At 38.9% G+C, this 20,075-nt stretch overlaps 1 protein-coding gene across 3 annotated transcripts in view; it reads left to right on the forward strand.

Moving 5' to 3' along the window:
- The window catches only part of SLC25A21 (solute carrier family 25 member 21), a 516,568-nt gene that overhangs the window by 455,816 nt on the left and 40,677 nt on the right, over positions 1–20,075 (forward strand). For all 3 annotated transcript variants that reach the window (XM_060004663.1, XM_060004662.1, XM_060004664.1), the window contains 2 exons: positions 1,925–2,032; positions 17,436–17,600. In XM_060004663.1, coding sequence (XP_059860646.1) covers positions 1,925–2,032; positions 17,436–17,600 — 273 coding nt within the window. The remainder of the gene's footprint in view (positions 1–1,924; positions 2,033–17,435; positions 17,601–20,075) is intronic.

A 20,075-nucleotide genomic window follows, 5' to 3' on the forward strand; every position in this document is an offset into this window, starting at 1 on the left:
TATAAAAGACTCAGTGATTTTTTTTTCATGGAAAGGCATTTTATTTTAAATATAGCAGTGTGTACATGTCAATCCCAAACTCCCAATCTATCCCCCTCCCCTAACCTTCCCCCCGACCATAACCATAAATTGGTTCTCTAAGTCTGTGAGTCTGTTTTGTAAATAAGTTCATTTGTATCATTTTTTTAAGATTCTGTGTGTAAGTGATATCATGTGATATTTGTCTTTCTCTGTCTGACTTACTTCACTTAGTATGATAATCTCCATGTCCATCCATGTTGCCGCAAATGACATTATTTCATTCTTTTGAATGTCTGAGTAATATTCCATTGAATATATGTACCACATCTTCTTTAAAAGACTCAGTGATTTAAACACAGAGCTGCAGCTAACACACACAGTGTTTTTGTGTGGATTATGAAAAGGTGCCCCTTTCTCCTGACTGATGCCTTTCTGGCTTGGCAAGTAGGGTGCAGGCTGATTTCAGCCTCCACGTGTAACTTTGTGCCCAAACTACTGTACATGGCATCTCTGGTCACACAGCCAATAAAGTGGCAAAACCAGAACCTAAACCCAGACCTCCTGGCTCTGGATCCTGCCCTGGTTCCACCTTGCCTCCCCTTCTAAGGTTATAGAACATTCCTTTCTCCCTTTTCTCTTTTAGTCTCCTACTTTGAAGAAATTAGAGACTCCGAATACAAGCGTCTCTTCTTTACTCTTCATTGACTTTTTTTTTTCTCCTAGTTGTATACAGTATTACCTCTTCCCCTGAAATTAGAGCTTCAGCACCAAAGAATTATTTTTTTCAGCATCTCTTTTGAAGGTTTGAGGCTTTGTTTCATTTTGTTTTCCTGCTGTGTGTGCTTGTGTGTGTGTGTTAATAGTTGTGGTTATTTTTGATACAAAGTTTCTGAAAATCCTTTAAGGATTCTACTCAGTGGAAAATTCTAGAAAGTTGTTCTTTCCTACTGCAGAAGTTCTTAACAGATAACAAACAAGAACCTGATACACAGCCACCTTTTTTTTTTTTTTTTGCAATACGCGGGCCTCTCACTGTTGTGGCCTCTCCCGTTGCGGAGCACAGGCTCCGGACGCGCAGGCTCAGCGGCCATGGCTCACGGGCCTAGCCACTCCGCGGCACATGGAATCTTCCCGGACCAGGGCACGAACCCGTGTCCCCCACATTGGCAGGCGGACTCTCAACCACTGCGCCACCAGGGAAGCCCCATAGCCACCTTTTGATAAATGTTCTAGATTTTATCTGAGCCCTTCAAGACAACCTATTTATCTCTGACCTCAACTTTTATTCCTCAGCTTCTAGGTCTAGAAGAATAGGGCAATTATCAGTTTAAAAAGTCAGATAAAGGATTAATTTTAAACTGTTTTTTTTTGTTTCTTAATTTCCTAGAATAATGACTCTAAGAATATGGCTATACATTTAAATATTTTTGGCTATACTGTTTGGTTACCTGAAATTTAGCTTTTTATAAGCATTTTATTTGTGGTTCTCCTCCTTGAATTTCTTATATGCTCAATAAATGTATTTAAGTAGGTGTTTAAAAGTGAAGTTCTCCTTTTTTGAGTCAAACTCTCTTTTAGTTGTTACATGTGCAGATGTTTTAGCATCCACCTTAAATAAGTAAAACAACCTTTCTTTTCATTAAAGGACAAAGTCATTGTTGATGGGGCTTTGACATTTTATTTTGAATTGTTAGGATGTGGTTTGTGGCTTCTGTAATTTCTTCTTCATGAATTGTCAGCATCTAATCAAGATCTAAAGCTGTTTAGTAATGGTATATGGTGCATTTATGTGAGTTTCTCCATTCTCATTATAACATTCAGCTGCATAGTGTAATGAGTAGGATGTTTAACCCCATACACATGATGACTTGTTTTAAAGTATTGATTGACTTAATTTTTCTAGACCTTTGCCATTGCTGGATTGGGATCTGGACTAACAGAAGCCATTGTGGTCAACCCTTTTGAGGTAGTAAAAGTTGGCTTGCAAGCCAATCGGAACAAATTTACAGAGGTAATCATTTAATGTTTTCCTGTTGTTGAAGGAATGTAAAAATTATTTTTCAGAATATAACATCAAATTATGAACCCAGCCCATAGCCACTTGTTAAAGCCATAGTAACTTATTGTTAAGGAAGTAGCATAAGAAAAAGTCAAATTTCTTCCACAAGGAAAGCGTTAACAAAAATGCACTAAATTCTGATGGATGCCATAAAGCAACCATACTCCAATAAAAATTAATTTTAAAAAAAAGTCTAATGGACAAACACATGTTTAGACATTTTTATTTTAGAGTTGTAATGTAATCTATAATGACTTGTTTGGAAATGTTTTCTGTACTTTTGGCAGAACTTCTATTTCACATTTTACTAGAATAGACTATAGCAAAAACCACTAGGATGATAATATTGCTGTGCTTTTAAAAAAAAATTATGAAGTCATTTGTAAAATTACCTCACACTTTTCCTGACTCCACACACTGCCCAAAGATTCTGATAATCTGTCAAGCTTGTCTTTTGGTTAAATCTGAATGAGCATACTACTAAACCTGTGTAGACGTCACCACTTGGAAATAATGGGTCTTGACATTTAGTCACTGGTACATGATGTTCCATGAAGACAGCTTGCCTTGGTCTGTGCTGCCTTCACTTCTTCGAAGTTGCCGAATAATTCCCTTTAAACCACCAAGTCCAACTGTTCTTGTTTTATTCTTTTGGGTGCCAAGCCCAAGGTAGGGAAAAAATAAGGGGATTGGCAGTCCAGGTCCTTTCTTAGCATTTGAATTTACTTCCACAACTGGGTAGCACATAATATAAATTGGTTTGGAGTATCTGCTGACCTGAATTTCTCCATAGAAAAGTTCCCCTGCCTACTACTTAAGCGTCTGCTAATGGGTGGAGACCCCCTCGCCCTCCCACCCCACTTCCTGCCTGCTGCTACTGCCTGAGAGCTCCCTGGCAGCTTCTTGAGCAGGGGTGTGGGAACGGAGAGGGGGCCCCTACTCACCTGTAACTGCCAAGAGCTGCAGAGGACAGGGTTGGCCTGCTACAGCAGATGGTATCTACTCAGAGGATGTCAATCCTAATTAAGGAAGATTTTTTTGTTTTAAGTTTCAAAAGACTGTCTTAATTGCAGAGATATATAGCACTTCAGAAAAGGTTGAAAATCCTGTATTGCCCTAGTCTCTGTTTCTGTTTTGCTTTTTCTCTATTCTTCCTTGAATGATGGGAAAAGATGGCAAGGACCAGGAACAAATAAAAAGAAACACTTTTAAATGTCCGGTCAATATGGAGCATTAAAGACAACCCCCATGGAATCTGCTCAAGGAAAATTTGGCTGGGAGAATTACCAGCTAGAAGAAAACTTGGGGCTCCCCATTTAGTGTCCCATTTTTACCCATTTGGAAGCTTGTCTTGGGGCAGCAAGGAGTGAGCAAAAGAATACACAGGCCTGGGCTTCCCTGGTGGTGCAGTGGTTGAGAGTCCGCCTGCCGATGCGGGGGAGACGGGTTCGTGCCCCGGTCCGGGAAGATCCCACATACCGCGGAGCGTCTGGACCCGTGAGCCATGGCCGCTGAGCCTGCGCATCTGGAGCCTGTGCTCCGCAACGGGAGAGGCCACAACAGTGAGAGGCCCGCGTACCGCAAAAAAAAAAAAAAAAAAGAATACACAGGCCTTCAAACTGCAGTCCTTTATCAAGACAGCATGCAAGCAGAGGAACACAAATGGGACAGAGCACCAAGAAGCACTCACAGGAATGAAAATAACGAAGTATCACAGCACCCCTGCTCATGCCTAATGTTCTTTTTCTCTCCTCTGCCCTCAGGGAGCTTCTACACTGAGGCCATGTAAGAGCTGCTAATGTTTTGCACATGCTGAGGCCTTGCTAGAACATGGTAAACACCCTTCCAGCCCAACACAAGAATGCTACATGTGCACGTGCTCCTATAGTTCATTGACACGAGTGTGGTCTGTGTAAATAGACCACAGAATTTTTTGCAGAATCCACTGAACTGGATTTTTGCAGAATCCACTGAACTGGATTTTTGCAGAATCCACTGAACTGGATTTTGCAGAATCCACTGAACTGGATTCATTGTCAGGTATGTACTTAGACAAAATAAAATCTATTAGGTACCCTATAAAATATTTGTCATATTACTTCAACTAGTCAGAACTTGGTAAAACAGAGATCACATAGGTCACACATGTCAGCATTTTGTTTCCAGCAACTGTCAGGATTCAGTAGCTGATCAGAGGTGGCACTTTATTCGTCAAAGGTGCCAATATTGATCAAATTGAAAAGTAGTTAGTGCATAGTCAGTCACCCAACATAAGGTCATGGGACTATGCCTATTACAAAAAAAAATCTGAGTGAAAGGAATGACGTGATAAGAATAGCAAATTTCAAACTGACAATGGATTAATCTCCAAAATATACAAGCAGCTCATGCAGCTCAATATCAAAAAAACAAACAACCCAATCCAAAAATGGGCAGAAGACCTAAATAGACATTTCTCCAGGGAAGATATACAATGAGGTATCACCTCACACCAGTCAGAATGGTCATCATCAAAAAATCTACAAACAATAAATGCTGGAGAGGGTGTGGAGAAAAAGGAACCCTCTTGCACTGTTGGTGGGAATGTAAATTGATGCAGCCACTATGGAGAACAGTATGGAGGTTCCTCAAAAAACTAAAATTAGAACTACCATATGACCCAGGAATCCCATTACTGGACGTATACCCTGAAAATACCCTGACAAATAATTCAAAAAGAATCATGTGCCACAATGTTCATTGCAGCTCTATTTACAATAGCCAGGACATGGAAGCAACCTAAGTGTCCATCAGCAGATGAATGGATAAAGATGTGGCACATATATACAATGGAATATTACTCAGCCATAAAAGAAATGAAATTGAGTTATTTGTAGTGAGGTGGATGGACCTAGAGACTGCCATACAGAGTGAAGTAAGTCAGAAAGGGAAAAACAAATACTATATGCTAACACATATATATGGAATCTAAAAAAAAAAAAAAAGTTTCTGAAGAACCTAGGGGCAGGACATGGATAAAGACACAGACATAGAGAATGGACTTGAGGACATGGGGAGGGGGAAGGGTAAGCTGGGACAAAGTGAGAGAGTGGCATGGACATATATACACTACCAAACATAAAATAGATAGCTAGTGGGAAGCATCTGCGTAGCACAGGGAGATCAGCTTTGTGACCACCTAGAGGGGTGGGAGGGAGATGCAAGAAGGAGGAGATATGGGAATATATGTATATGTATAGCTGATTCACTTTGTTATAAAGCAGAAACTAACACACCATTGTAAAGCAATTATACTCCAATAAAGATGTTTAAAAAAGAATAGCAAATTTCAGATCCAGACATTTAAAAATACCTACCAGTCATTTGGGGCAAGTGCAGCTGTTTTCTCTGTCTTTTGTCGAGAACTCATTAACTCCAAAGCCTACGTCTATTGACTAGCATGTCCTTTTATCCAACAAGTGATACCCTTTTGTTAATCTGTACCTGTGTTGAATTAATCCAAAACAATGTTAGGTGCGCTCACTTCAGCATCTGTATGGCAAAGAATAATTAATACTTTCTTCATTCTCAGGCTTTGTAGGTTGTCAAGAATTATGGGGTGGGTGGGCGGGGAGAGGAAGAGGAAGAGAAAGGGAGGAAGAAAGGAATTAAAATTTTTTTTTTAGGAATTAATTTAATGCCTAAAGCATTTAAAGATTATGCTTCCTTTTTTAAGAAAAAAAGTTTTAATTCTGGTATAAAGTTTTAGTTATGTATAGATAATGCATATTTATGTTAGGAGACACCAAAAAAACTACATATTTCTGTATGTACATATAAGTGTACAGATGTACTAAAAATGGTCTAGACTCTCAAGCAGTGCTGTCCAAAAATAAAAATATAACATGTGCCACCTATATGTAAAAAGGTAAAAAGAAACAGATGAAATTAAATTATATATTATTTAACCCAGTATATCCAAAATATTATCATTTCAAAATGTAATCAATAAACAAATTATATGAGATATTTTACACTCTTTTTTCATACTGGATATTCAAATCTAGTGTGTATTTTATGCTTACAAGCACGTTCCAGTTTAAACTAGGACATTTCAAGCACTCAGTAGCCTCATGTGGATGGTGATGTCCTTAGAAGACAGTGCAGGTCTGGAGGAATTCATACAAACTTCTCACTTTGGCTGCCTCTGGAAAGGAGACTGGAAGGGGAGAGAGGAAGATAAGAGTTTTAAGGGAAGAGCTTGGTGCGTTTGAATGTTTAACATGAGAATGTATCCAGTATTATCTGTAAACATTTACATTAGAAGGTAACACTTGCTCACTGTAAAAATTTAGAAAATACAGAACCCTATAAAGAAAAGTAAGTAATCCAAAAGAAATGTTCTAATGGCTCTGCCAGGTTAAACCCACCTCAGGGAGAATCTTTTCAGCTAATTCAGGTGGGAATGACTTGCTGACCCATCTTAGGACACAATCTTGCATAATTCTGGTTCTAGTACTTCATTTATAGTAGCAGGAACCCCCATTTTTCCTGCTCTGTAATTTCTTAAAGAGCTTAAACCTTATGTGCAAATTATCAAAGAACATATATAAACAAAGCTGTCTAGAACAGAAAGGCAATTGGTTTGGGGAGCAAAAAGCCATAAGGGTTTGCGGAGAGATGTACCCATCAAGCTCTTTACCATTTCCTAACAGTATGGCCTTGAACAAGTTACTTGCAGTTCCCTCTGTGGTAAAATGATGGTGATCAGTCCAACTACATTACAACAAGGTATTTCTATAAGGAGATAGAAACACAAGTCCCGCAGGGCCATCTAAGTTACTGACTTTGTGACAGCCCCCTGCTTCCTACTCTGACCATAGCCCAGTTTCCTCTTTTGTTAGGGAAAAATAATAGTAATGGCCACATCAAATGGTGTAATAGGGTTAGTTGAGACATGTATATAAAGCTGTCAATACAGTCTGTCATGTAGTGGTGGTTTAATAAGTGTTAGTAGTTATTATTACGACCTGCTTTTTATGAGAAATTAAATGTGATAGTATACCCAAAGGTCTTAACACAGAGCCTGGGACATGATAGGCACTCAACCAATGGTAACTATTTCTAGATGCAAATTGATCTTATAAATCCTTAAGGTTGACTAGAGACAGATCTATCTTGAGATATTGCTGCAATGAACAGTCACACCTGACTCCCAGTTGTGGGCTCAAAAACAGCTTACTGAACAATGGTTCACCTTAGGTCATTCCCAACTGCCAATGCAATCCATTCAGCCTGAATTCTTTATCAGGGCTTAAGGGCTGGCAGCCTAGTTACAGTGCCTATTGACAAGATCTTTAAACTTAGATGCAGGTCTGTTATCATAAACAATAGTAGTTGGGTACCTGTTTGCTATAAATAACTTGCATATAGCAGCAGAAGTTCAAGAGGAAACTAAAAACATTTGAAGCCACTTTGGAAAGAGTTCTACCACAATCAAGATATTCTTCCTCAAGAATAGTCATATAAATTGAACGTGGATTCTTGATCAAGCCTTCGCGGCCGCTTCACCTGGACGCTGTGAACTAAGCTCATTTTCAGCCTTTTCAGTCAATTACAGCTGCCAGCTGTGGTGAAACACTAACTAGATGGGCTGCATGGAGAATGGCCAGATGGCTTGACAACACCTTTACAAAAAGCAGAGCAGTTTCCCCAGATGCTTATTTTGCAGGGAGATAACTCTTGCTGCTCCGCCAATAGTATGAGTTTCTCAGGCCACAGGTCTGTGGCTCAGCCTTTCTACCTTCCTGCCTTAGATTTGAACCACCATGGATTCGTACACAGTAATTGTGGATTTTCCTATTTCGTCAGCCTGAGGAGGTGAGTCTGCGTGGTCCTTTAAACATGAAAAGTTCCCAAGAAGTTCTCTGTAGTGGAAGATAGCCTAGGGTAACAGTAGTCAACATGACTCTTAATATTACACTTAAAGTCTTGGAGGCGATGGTAGAGTGATAAAGATGGAACAAAAGGACTGCCGTGGTCCCAGGTGCACAGAGCGTGGTCTAGAAGGAGGTTGTGGAATGTAGGTAGATGTCCATTTGGCCCTGTGGGGAGGGAATAGTTGGCAAAGGGCCAGAATGGGGCCCTCTGAAGCATGGGGTCCAGGAAAGGCGCCCCTCTAGCTGGGATCCAAGGGCAATACTGGCTGAGAGCAGAGGCTGTGTGTGCTATGTTCTTGGGGCCCTCAGTGAAATTCCTGACAGGATTTCCCAGGAATGGCAGGTACGCTGCTGGCTCCAGCTGCCTGTGTTCACCCCTCTGTGCTCTAGGACTGATTTTCTAGGCAGTCAGAGGTATGTTATCCATAAAATATGCCTTCCCTCCCAGTAAGCCCTAAACTATGCTAGAAATGTAAAGGAAATTGTGGTTAATTTGGTTATTGATACTTCCCTTATATCCTTCCAGCTTCTGTATAAAGTATTTCAATAGGTGTACTTGTCTTGCCTCCACTTTTAAAATTACCACCATATCAGTCAAAGACTATAATCCCTGCCACACTTCCTTCAATTCCAATACCAGAATCTTGGCCAGCATCTTAAAATTCACAGTGAATAAAGTAAACCGGTCTCTAAATACGCTTGACCTTCTGTGGGGAACAAAGTAATCACAGCTTTGTCATGCTCTGGTTTGGTTCAGTGGGTATAAAAACATGTTCAGATAAAATCAGGATAGATCCAAATTTCCCCCCATCCTTCAAACTAAACCCAAGCAAAGTGTCGTTCTGGTCTGTAGTCTTTTTGGCTTAGGACTAGGCTTGCCCAGGGATTTCTCCATTGGAGATGGTGTGTATCCCCAGTCTTGCCAAAAGTGTGACTTTGTAGCTTGTTGTTCCGCTCCCTTCTAACTAGGTGCATCGTTTTTTCCTGTACACTTATAAGAATGAGAAGTCCCCTATCAATTATGCTAAGCCAAGTGGTGTTTTGCTGGCATGCTCTCTGCTAGCCTGGAAAATGTGAATTTCTCTCCAGGAGCAAAATCTTGTATGAATTGTTTCCCAGTTTTTCTCTCCACTTTGAAATCTACTTCAAAGTTATTATTTGGCTAACGGGTTATGTTTTCCTTCCCTTGAGGTCTATAGGATTTGCCTCTGATGTGTGGATGGGGCACAGGTTATCCTTCTACTCTGTCATTTTTATCGGCGTTACATATGAACATAATCATTCTCACCCCCAAATAGGAAACTAAACCTTTAGGAAATTGCAAAAGCCTGTTTCATCTCGATTTAGTCTTTAAAGATGTTCAGCCCAAGAAGGGAATCGTCTTCCACCTATGCTCTATGATTAAAACTTAAGGATCAATGAACTGATAGCAAATGTATCATCGATGGTAGAATCTTTAAAGATAAGGATTTTTTAAAAATTAGTTCAGGGTTTGATTCTTGTTTTGGATAACACCACTAAATATAGCTCTACACACTCTATCCTGGGAGCTTAATAATCTAATAGAGACCAGTTAGATCACGTACAGTATCACAAAGCTTAGTGATTATTTTCTCCATAGGCAATTAACAAATGCTTAAACTTAGTCATATTATGTAGAGACAACACAAAGTGAATAGGACTGTACTTTGCAATCCTCTCTTTCCAGAAGGAGAGAAGTTGAGTTATATAGAGAGTGAATGTGTGGCTCTTTTTTCAGAACGCGTGAGAAGCTAGCTTCAAGGGCATGTCAACATTCATGATGACGTATTGAGTTAAGTTCAAATTTTTCCTGCATTACCATGTGAAATCCTGCCTGGAAGCTGTTCAGTACCTAAATTATTTCTTTCCAGTCTATGATTCTTGTAGGCAGAAAAGTGAATTATGTGTATGAATCCATTCCTATAGTTATCTTTCAACAGTGCCTAAGGCAGCAGCCAAGTTGCCTCTCTATTATCATTTACAGAAAATAGACTTCAGTCTTCCACTCAGCTGTGCCAGAAACCCTAGATTTTTGCCTTCAGAATTGAGACTTTGAAGTAATGATAATAGCTACCATTTACAGAACATCCACTATAGGCCAGATACTGTGCAAGATGCCTTACATGTTTTTTCCATTATTTGATTTTTTAAAGTTATATAGTTTTTGTAAATTACAAAAGTAATTGTTTTCACAAATCAGGTAATACAGGGCTATGTAAAGAAAAAATAATTGGTGATGGCTGCCACTACCGCCCTGCAATCGCATCGCTCTGGTAACTGCTCTGTCTCCTTCCACCTTTTACAGTGCTCACACGCACCTGATACCTAATCCTCCCATTATCCCTATAAGGTCAGTGGCTCTATCTCTATGTTATGGATAGGGGAAATAAAACCTAATGCAGTTATTAGCTCTAAGGAACTGAGCATTAACATAGAGGTCTCTTTCTAGAAACCACACTGTTTTCACTGGGATAAAGAAAAGTGGGTAATGAAGACGCTTAAGGGAAAATCGTTGTGTTTCTGGAATCATGAAGAGGCAAAGGCTCCTTCCATGTTGCCAGTCCCCTCTGAGTAGTCACCCCTGTGTCCACAGCGCAGTCACCTTCCCTCCTGCTCTGCCAGCAGGCAAAGCACAGGGTCAGCGTCTCGTCCCATCACCCCGAGGCCCCGTGTTCCTCCAGGCGGTTATTGGACAGCAACTTGGTGTTGACATAGCTTTGTGGCTCAGCATCTGGAAGAGTTTGTTTAAAGCAAATTATTTTCCACTCACAGATTGTTTAAAAATAGGCCTGCTCATCAAATGTAAATTGTAGAAAGAATATAATTATATTTTGGATGTCTTTTTGTCCCTAATCATGCCTTAGTAAAATAAACTGCAACGACAAATTAGTGAAATACCTAAGCTAAAAGAGATGTGTAACTGTGGAATTTTGAGCCCGATTCCTCTTCTTTCATTTACATTTTGTTCTCAAATAAAAGGAAGAGTTTTCTTCTTTTTTCAAATTTATGAAAATGCTTCAAGACTTCGAGGAATGAAGAGCTTAAGTGATCTATCTCCTAATGAGCAAGGGTATTTTCCCACCTAAGTGTAGCAACTGGATATCGTCTTTAAAAAGCAGTATTTTTCTTAAGGCCCGGATATGGACACTCACTTCACTGTATAAAGGTCTCATCCGGTTTGCTTTCCAGTCATGTGATGAAATCCAGTGCAACACCTTATTCCATTGGCTCTAAAATGCACCCGAGTTCCCCTTGCCATGGGAAGCAAGTAAAGGGACGCATGTGGAGCGTGCTGTCTTTGGACATGGTGTGCCTAGAGCTCTTCTCTCGCTTTAGAGAGGGAGGAAATCCACTGACACACACCCCACGCTTGTGCCTACCGGCCATACTCTGATAGCTATTTACCCAAGGAACAATGCCTAAAACCTCTGTCCATGATCTCACAAGGTAATCAGAGCCAGCTATGGTCAGTAGTTGGATGGAAGAACTCCAGAAAAAATAGCTGAGGCTGCCATAAGTCATCTCGGTGATCTGTTGGTAATTCTGGGCTCTCAGAGAGTAAGGAATCAGTGTCCCAGAGTGGTGCCTGGGAGCATTGTGTAGGCAATGGATCGTCTCTTTTATTTACGCCTCTTAAGGACTTTTAATTTTTAAAAGAATTTTTTATTGAAGTGTGTTGATTTATAATATTATGTTTTAGGTAGGCAGCATAGAGATTTAGTATTTTTACAGTTTATATTCCATTAAGAGTTATTACAAGATAATGGCTATAATTCTCTGTACTGTACAATATATCTTTGCTGCTTATGTATTTTATACACAGTAGTTTGTATCTCTTAATCCCATACTCCTAACGCACCCCTCCCCCTTCCCTCTCCCCACTGGTACCCACTTGTTTGTTCCCTATATCTGTGAATCTGTTTCTGTTTTGTTATACACATGCATTTGTATTATTTTTTAAATTCCACATACAAGTAATATCATACAGTATTTGTCTTTCTCTGTCTGACTTATTTCACTAAGCATGATAATTTCTAGGTCCATCCACGTGGCTGCAAATGGCAGAATGTCATTCTTTTTATGGCTGAGTAATATTCCATTGTGTATATATAGCACATCATTTTTTTTAAATTTTTTTATTGATGTACAATATAAAGTACAGGTGTACAACATAGTGATTCACAATTTTTAAAGGTTATACTCCATTTATAATTATCATAAAATGTTGACTATATTCCCTGTGTTGTACAGTATATCCTTGTAGCTTATTTACTTTATACATAGTAGCTTGTACTTCTCAATCCCCTACCTCTATCTTGCCCCTCCCCGCTTCCCTCTCCCCACTGGTAACCACTAGATTGTTCTCTGTACAAGTCTGTTTCTTTTTTGCTATATTCACTATTTTGCTTTATTTTTTAGATTTCACATATAAGTGATATCAGTTTTCATTCTTTTTTATGGATGAGTATTATTCCATTGTGTATATACACCACATCTTCTTTATGCATTCATCTGTTGATGGACACTGAGGTTGCTTCCATATCTTGGCAATTCTAAGTAATGCTGCTAAGTACATGGGGTGCATGTATCTGTTCGAATTAGTGTTTTTGTTTTTCTCAGATGTATACCCAGCTGTGGAATTGCTGGGTCATATGGTAGTTCAATTTTTAGTTTTTTGAGAAACATCCATATTGTTTTCCATAGTGGCTGCACCAATTTATATTCCCACCAACAGTTTATGAGTGTTCCTTTTTCTCCACATCCTCTCCAACATTTGTTATTTGTGGGGGTTTTTTGATGTTAGCCATCCTGACAGGCGTGAGGTGATTTCTCATTGTATACCACATCTTCTTTATCCATTAGTCTGTTGATGGACACGGATTGCTTCCATATCTTGGCTATTATAAATAGTGCTGCTATGAACATTAGAGTGCATGTATCTTTTAATTTTTTTTTTCATGTTTTTTGGATATATGCCCAGGAGTAGAATTGCTGGGTCATATGGTAGTTCTATTTTTAGTTTTTTGAGGAACGTCCATACTGTTTTCCATAGTGGCTTCATCAATTACGGAAATTCGATTTCATGTTTCATAATCATTATAGAATATTCTCATGGGTAGATATAAAATTTTTCAGTATATCTCTCCAAATAAAAAGCAAAGCAAAAATATTTTTATGTTTCTCGAATATGAACAAAGTACCGTACTAGATAGTTAACACAGTGCATGGCGCCTAGTAGGGCTCAGTAGGTGTTTGTTGAATAAATTAATGCATAAAAGACCATGGAGTTCCCAGAATTAACAATTGGCAATAGCTGACATCAGAGTTAAAGTAGACTTTGAGTTCCTTCCAATGGAAATACTTCTGGCAGGTACCGGTGAACTGAAGATTTTTCTAAATCAACGTGGAGAGCAGTGTGATATCGCAACATTAGCTCCGTTCCGACCCACTTATTCTTCCGTGCTTGCAGCTCTGGTGCGGTCAATGAAAGGTATATCTAGGAAAGTTAGAATGCAATTTGGCCCACAGCTGGTAACTAAATATGAAAATTGGAGTGAATCTAAATATTGAAAGGAAACTGAATTTTTGGGTGACCTGCTGGGTTGGATAGGATTGGAATCATTTGCCTGATGGTGCTAATCAGTTACCATTTCGTTTTGAAATGGAAGCCCAGTAATCAAATAAGTTTAGTAAAACTTGTGTTTACAGAGATCTAGTCAAAATGATTCTGTATTTTCCTAGTGGAAGTCATGTTTTGCCTTTCTAGTTAAATATTTGCTTACATGTGTGTGATACAGTGTCTCTGAATGAAGCAAAAAGGACACCTCTAATTCTTACGGGAATTAGAGTTTAGGTTTTTCTTGGTCTCAAGGCCCCAAGCTGCCAGAAAAATATATTTGTATTTATCTGTTACCTGTATCAGTTGGATTATCAAACTCTGAAAATCTTACAGCATGTGTATAACAAGAATGAGTCAACAAGCGTGAGAGCACCACTGGATGAGATGTAGAATTCTGCTTAAGCCATTTTCCAGTACTTTCCCCTTAGGACTATTACTTACTCCTTGGTTTCCTCACCTGTAAAATGAGAATAATATACCTGCTGTCCACATTACAGGCTGTTGAGAGAGGCAATCGTATATGATAGGATGGCAGAACCATGCAGAGTATAAAGTATGAACTTGGAGCCTGAGGGGCCTCAGTTTGAGCTCTGGACCTTCCACTAACTCTGTGATATTGAGCAAGTAACTTAACTTTAGTTTCCTCATCTGTCAAATGGGGATAAAGATAATACCCATCCCACACACTTGTTCAGAGGATTAAGTAAGATGATATATGTAAAGTACCAAGTATCTATGATAATGACTAACATTGATGAGCACTTCCTGTGTTCCAGGTACCTGGTAACATGCATGTCATATGCTCTCTAAGGTATAAATAAACTGTGTCAGGTGGAGGCCTGGTTAGTGTGCTTTTCCTTTCCCAACCTTTGCTCCCGCATGGCGGCCTTGCTTCTACAGTGCATAGACCTGTCAAGTGAAGAGTTCTTACTGAGGATGTTTACCAAGCAGTAGGGAAGAGACCATTTTACAGGATCTGCTGCTCCTGAGAGGAAAGCCCTGGGGTGATGACCTAGGAGATCTCTAGCCCAGGAGTTGGATATGGGTGGCTCCCAGAAAAAGCAGACCTATGATCTTGCACTCTGAAGGCATTTCTGTAGGAAGGATCATGTCACAAGGGTCCAGGGCTCTGGGAAAAGGAAACCACAGCCAAAAGGAATGAGCAGGAAGAGGCTAGTTATTCATGTCCTTCCTCCCCCTCAAATCAGCCTCCACCTTTTGGTTGTCATTGCCTTCAACTACCAAAGAAATTACCTGTTATTTTACTATTATAACTAGTTTTATTATCTTCATAATTGCCATTATTATTAACAGCTAATGTATAGTAAATGCTTACATAGGGCAAAGTTCATTGACTTATTTATCATCACAACAACAATCCTATGAGGAAGATTCTATTATTATCCTTATTTTACAGATGAATGAAGTGAGGATAAATCAGATAAAATACCTGCTTAAGCTAGCAAGTGATATTTCTGGGATTCAAAGCTTGGGACTGTCTGGCTCTGACCCCCTATTTCTAACTACTGTACTACCCCCTGATTTGCTTAATTATTCACAGCTGAGTTCAAACTCAACAAGGCACTTGAGTCAAAATCCATGTGTTACATTTCTTCGTACCTACCTAACATCCAAGCTGGTAGAAATCAGGCAATGGACCATCAGTAAATGCTATTTGGATTGACATATACACACTACTATATATAAAATAGATAAATAGTAAGAACCTACTTATAGCACAGGGAACTCTACTCAATACTCTGTAATGACCTATATGGGAAAAGCTAAAAAAGAGGGGATATATGTATATGTATAACTGATTCACTTTGCTGTACAGCAGAAACTAACACGACATTGTAAATCAACTGTACTCCAATAAAAATTAATTTAAAAAAAGATCTAATGGAAGTCCTCTCTTTAAATTTTGATGATTTAGCACACTAGATTTTTAAATGATAGACACATCTTTATACCTGTTTTATTTAGGGAAAGCCATGTTAATCTGCACTTTCATTCAAAGTCATTGGTTCCTCTGTTGCTGAAGAATCTAGATGGCCTCTGACCTCCCCATCTCTCCTGCCCTCGGGGCTTCAGAGTGGGTGAGGATGGAGAGAAAGCTTGGGCTAGAAGCAGGGAGGACTGGTGTTGGTCAGTCTGGACCCAGGCAGCCTCACTTCTGCCTAGTTTCTTTCATCCCCAGGAGAGCTGCCTCCTTTCCTTGCCTTTGCCCTCTAGGCTGCCTTCCTCACAACAAGAGAGCAGTGCCTAGGAGTTTGCTCAGCACTTTCAGAGTCTTTCCAACAGAAATGAACTTCTGCTCAAGTCTCTTCTGAAAACCAAAATAAATAACTGGGGTTGATAGTCAATGTGCCATAACACAAACAAAAAAATCCCATTTTGTAGCAGAGAGAGTGAACTTTAACCTTCTGAGAATTTTTGGTTTTCCGATATGAAATGTCTTTTATAGTTTTAAGGTACGTTCTCATGTGTTTTTCTCATGTCACAAAAAAAGGGTTTTCTTGGGATTAATGTAATTTATTGTAATTAATCCTCTTAAATGAAAAGATGAATTTGAGTGTAGAATTGTAGCTAGAGTTTTTAAAACATTTATCAGTAAAAGCTATAGGATTTACTCTCTAAACAAACTCATTTAAATGTATCAGGTTAATTACATAGCTACAAAGTTGGATGAAAAGCCTTGATTGGATTTGTTCTGTTCTGCTGACACAGCCTTAATTGCACATGATAAGAAAACACTTTTAGTCAGTGAGTGCATCAGACTGCCATGATCACTCCAGCAACCTGCTCCAGTGAAATTTCAAATACGCGTCATCTCAGTGCTTGCCTCATGGGAAAAAAATTAAATGCTGAACCTTTCCCCTTATTTACTATTCAGTATTCAAAATTTAAGAGGGAGAGAGATCCTTTGTGCTGTACCTCCAAAAAGGAAACAGTCACTCAACCTTATTTAAAAACCCACATGAAAAAAAAAAAAAAAAAAAAAAAAAAAAACCCACATGAATTGTTGTAATTGTACTGTAATGAATTCTAAAACTCAGGGCAAACTACAGTGATTTCTTTAGCAAGTTCCAAAAGTAGCACTGACTGGGTTCCAGCAGTCAAGGTATTTCAACCTTAGGTAATCAATCAAAGGGCTGGAAAGAAGTAAATTAAAGGTAACCCAGTACTCTCAACACCATTGATTTATCATTTATCACAGCAAGTGTTACACACACTGATTGCCCACTTTCTTGAGGAAGTCTACAATCAACTGCTATTTATCCACAGCCGATTTCTAACCTAACGCCAGTTTAAACTATTGAGGGAATGGAATCAGGACTAATTGTAACATTCACTTTAGAAAAACATAATTAGAAAGGTAAATATTCAGGAGCCAAAAATACATTCCTTTTGGATTATGCACAGTTATGGATTACCAGTATGGATTACTAGTTTATCTATATGGTTAATCCCCTCTATTAGTGTGGATGATCCAGAATTGGATGCAACTATTACATGTTGAAAATGATGTTAGCTATTATATGACATTAGTTTCACTAATTCCATCAAAGATATTTTTTTCTTGGCCAACAATCTTCCCTTTAAGGCCTGTTGTTATGCATGCAATTTTGTTTACTTTTGGGGTTTCCTAATTTTAAAAAGCATGAATCTAGGCATGATTATTCATCTTTGGGGAAAAATAAGTCCCTAATAATTTTGGGCTTGAAGGGAAGTTAAAACTGTAATTTATTCTGTTTCACAGTCCCAAAGATGACCTTTCTCCTCTCTCGTGCAGCAACCATCCACCATGAGTTACGCAAGACACATCATTAAGAAGGAGGGCTTGGGACTCCAGGGCCTCAACAAAGGATTTACAGCAACTTTGGGACGTCACGGAGTTTTCAACATGGTTTATTTCGGCTTCTACTACAATGTCAAGAACATTATTCCTGTCAATAAGGTAACTGTTTAATAGATTAAAATCCTGGAGGAAAAATCCTGTCAATGATGATAGCTGCATTTATAGAGTATTCATCCTTCCAAGTCACTGTGCTGAACTCTTATGTCTGTTATCTAAGTTGATCCCCACATCAGCCTTGTTTATTGAGTGTTGTGATCCCTATTCAGAAACAAAGGCTCAGAAAGATCAAGTAAATTGCTCAGAGTCACATAATAAAGAGCAAGGCAGAGCCTTGAACCCAAGTCTGACACCAAAACTCATCTTCTTGAAGAATATACCATTATACCTGAATGCTTCACATTTATCACCAATAGGAATTTCTAGAAACTGTTATTACTTAATTTTTATCTCAGAAGCATAACTTGCTCAAGGAAGTTGAAATTTTCATAGTGTAAATAAATTTTGAGTTCATGAGGGGAAATTATCAGCCTAAAATTTAAATTTTACCTAGATGGTAATTTTTAAATTCACCTAAGTTAATTAGGATAAGTAGTAAATCAACTCTTCTAGGATCATGCACTTTTGATATAAAATAATAATAATAATTTTTAATGGTAACTTACAGATGTCAGCAGCCTTTCAACTTTGACAAGATAAAAGTAACACATGATGTGTTTTAAAATGAGCATCTTTGGGGCTTCCCTGGTGGTGCAGTGGTTTAGAGTCCGCCTGCCAATGCAGGGGACATGGGTTCGAGCCCCAGTCCGGGAAGATCCCACATGCTGGGCCCGTGAGCCATGGCAGCTAAGCTGGTGCATCCGGAGCCTGTGCTCCGCAACAGGAGAGGCCACAACAGTGAGAGGCCCGCGTACCGCAAAAAAAAAAAAAAAAAAAAGTATTGAAGAACTTTATAAAGAATAAAAATATTTCTAATATGGCTATCACCTGATTCTATAAGGTAATGTTGGTTACAGTTGCCTTTTTCCAGCTATCCCCTGTAATCTAGGCCAGTACTTATCTCAAGTAACAGCTAAATCCAAGGCATGTTCCGCATTAACTATCTGTTGACATTGCCTCATTCGCCAAAATTGTTAACCAGGTTTCACTCTATTTAGAAACCTCATTTTTTGAGTATAACCTCATGTTTTGTTGGTCTGAAATCTATGAATGGCCACAGAATATATAGATCCCACTGACTGACAATTCTGACTCTGGTGGTCCTCAGAGCTCTTCTCCTGTTGAGTTCTTGAAATACAGAAGTAGAGTACAATAAACACTTAGGTCGTGGATGACATGAGAGAGTTCAACTCTACATACATTAAAAAAATGTTTTTAGCAGGAACAGATTAATAATCTTTGGAGCCCTGGGTGAAATGACAATGTGCAAAAATTAAGAATTTCAAGACAGCAACTGTAGAGCAATAAACCAAGCATGGGGCTCCTCTAAGTGCAGGCTCTGGGCAACTGCACAAGTCACACAGCCATGAAGCTGATGTTTTTTAAACTCTGAGATGAGTGATTCATACAACGTGGGAGAAATGTCCATGCCTCTATTTCTCCAGCTATCCAAAGGCTTGCAGCAGATAGAAATTACACACAATGAAATGAATGATATAATTTACGAATGTTATATAAATAATATATATTTTATTATATATATTTGTGCATGTATTTTAATGCATATGTTATTACAATAATATGAACTTGGATATATTTAAAGAAGAATTTCAGAAGGATCAATAAGATTTATATATGATTGTGTTACTAATGCTTAAAAAAATCCACGAATGCAAACTTCATTCTACAATTAATCAATACACTTAAGTTTTAAATGTTATGCATTATGAAAAAAACAGAAGCTTAAATATTTATTTATTACTTAAAAGACATCATAGTATCCTGAAATTATGGAAAGAGCTCACTTATCTTGCCAGCTTACAAGGGTCAGATTATATTAGCCCTTATAGGCCGCACTAAGGATTCTTCTGTTTATCTGAAGAGCACTGGGAAGCCAACAAAAGATTTTAAGCCGAGAAATTACCTGATCACTCTGGCTGCAGCGTGGAGAATGGGTGGAATGGGAGTAGTGTGCAGAAGACAGAGTGTAACATGGAAATGATTGTTATGTGCAATGCTGGGGTCTTGGACTACAGTATTCATGGTGAAGACAAGGGGAAGTGGACAGATTTGAGAAAAGTTTAGAAGGCAAAATCTATAGGATGTGGTGATCGAGTCTACGTGCATGTTGATAAAAGGGGTAGTGGGGAGGGATGGTTCCTAGGTTTGGGGCTTGAACAACTGAAAGGATAATGGTGCCATTCGTTGAGAATGAACAAGTTTGGAGGAGAATATTATGGGCTGAGCCTGGAAAACTGAGTTTAACCACATTTGGACTCTGAAGTGCAGATGTTGGATCAGTGATTGCACGTGGGATCTTGAGAGGAGAGCTCTGAAATGGAGATAGACATCTAGACAGCAGTAGTATACCTGAGCGAACATACTTTTACTGGGGAATGATCATGGGCCAATCACTTT

This window comes from Delphinus delphis, chromosome 2 (genome assembly GCF_949987515.2).
Source record: "Delphinus delphis chromosome 2, mDelDel1.2, whole genome shotgun sequence".
Taxonomy (NCBI): Eukaryota; Metazoa; Chordata; class Mammalia; order Artiodactyla; family Delphinidae; genus Delphinus; species Delphinus delphis.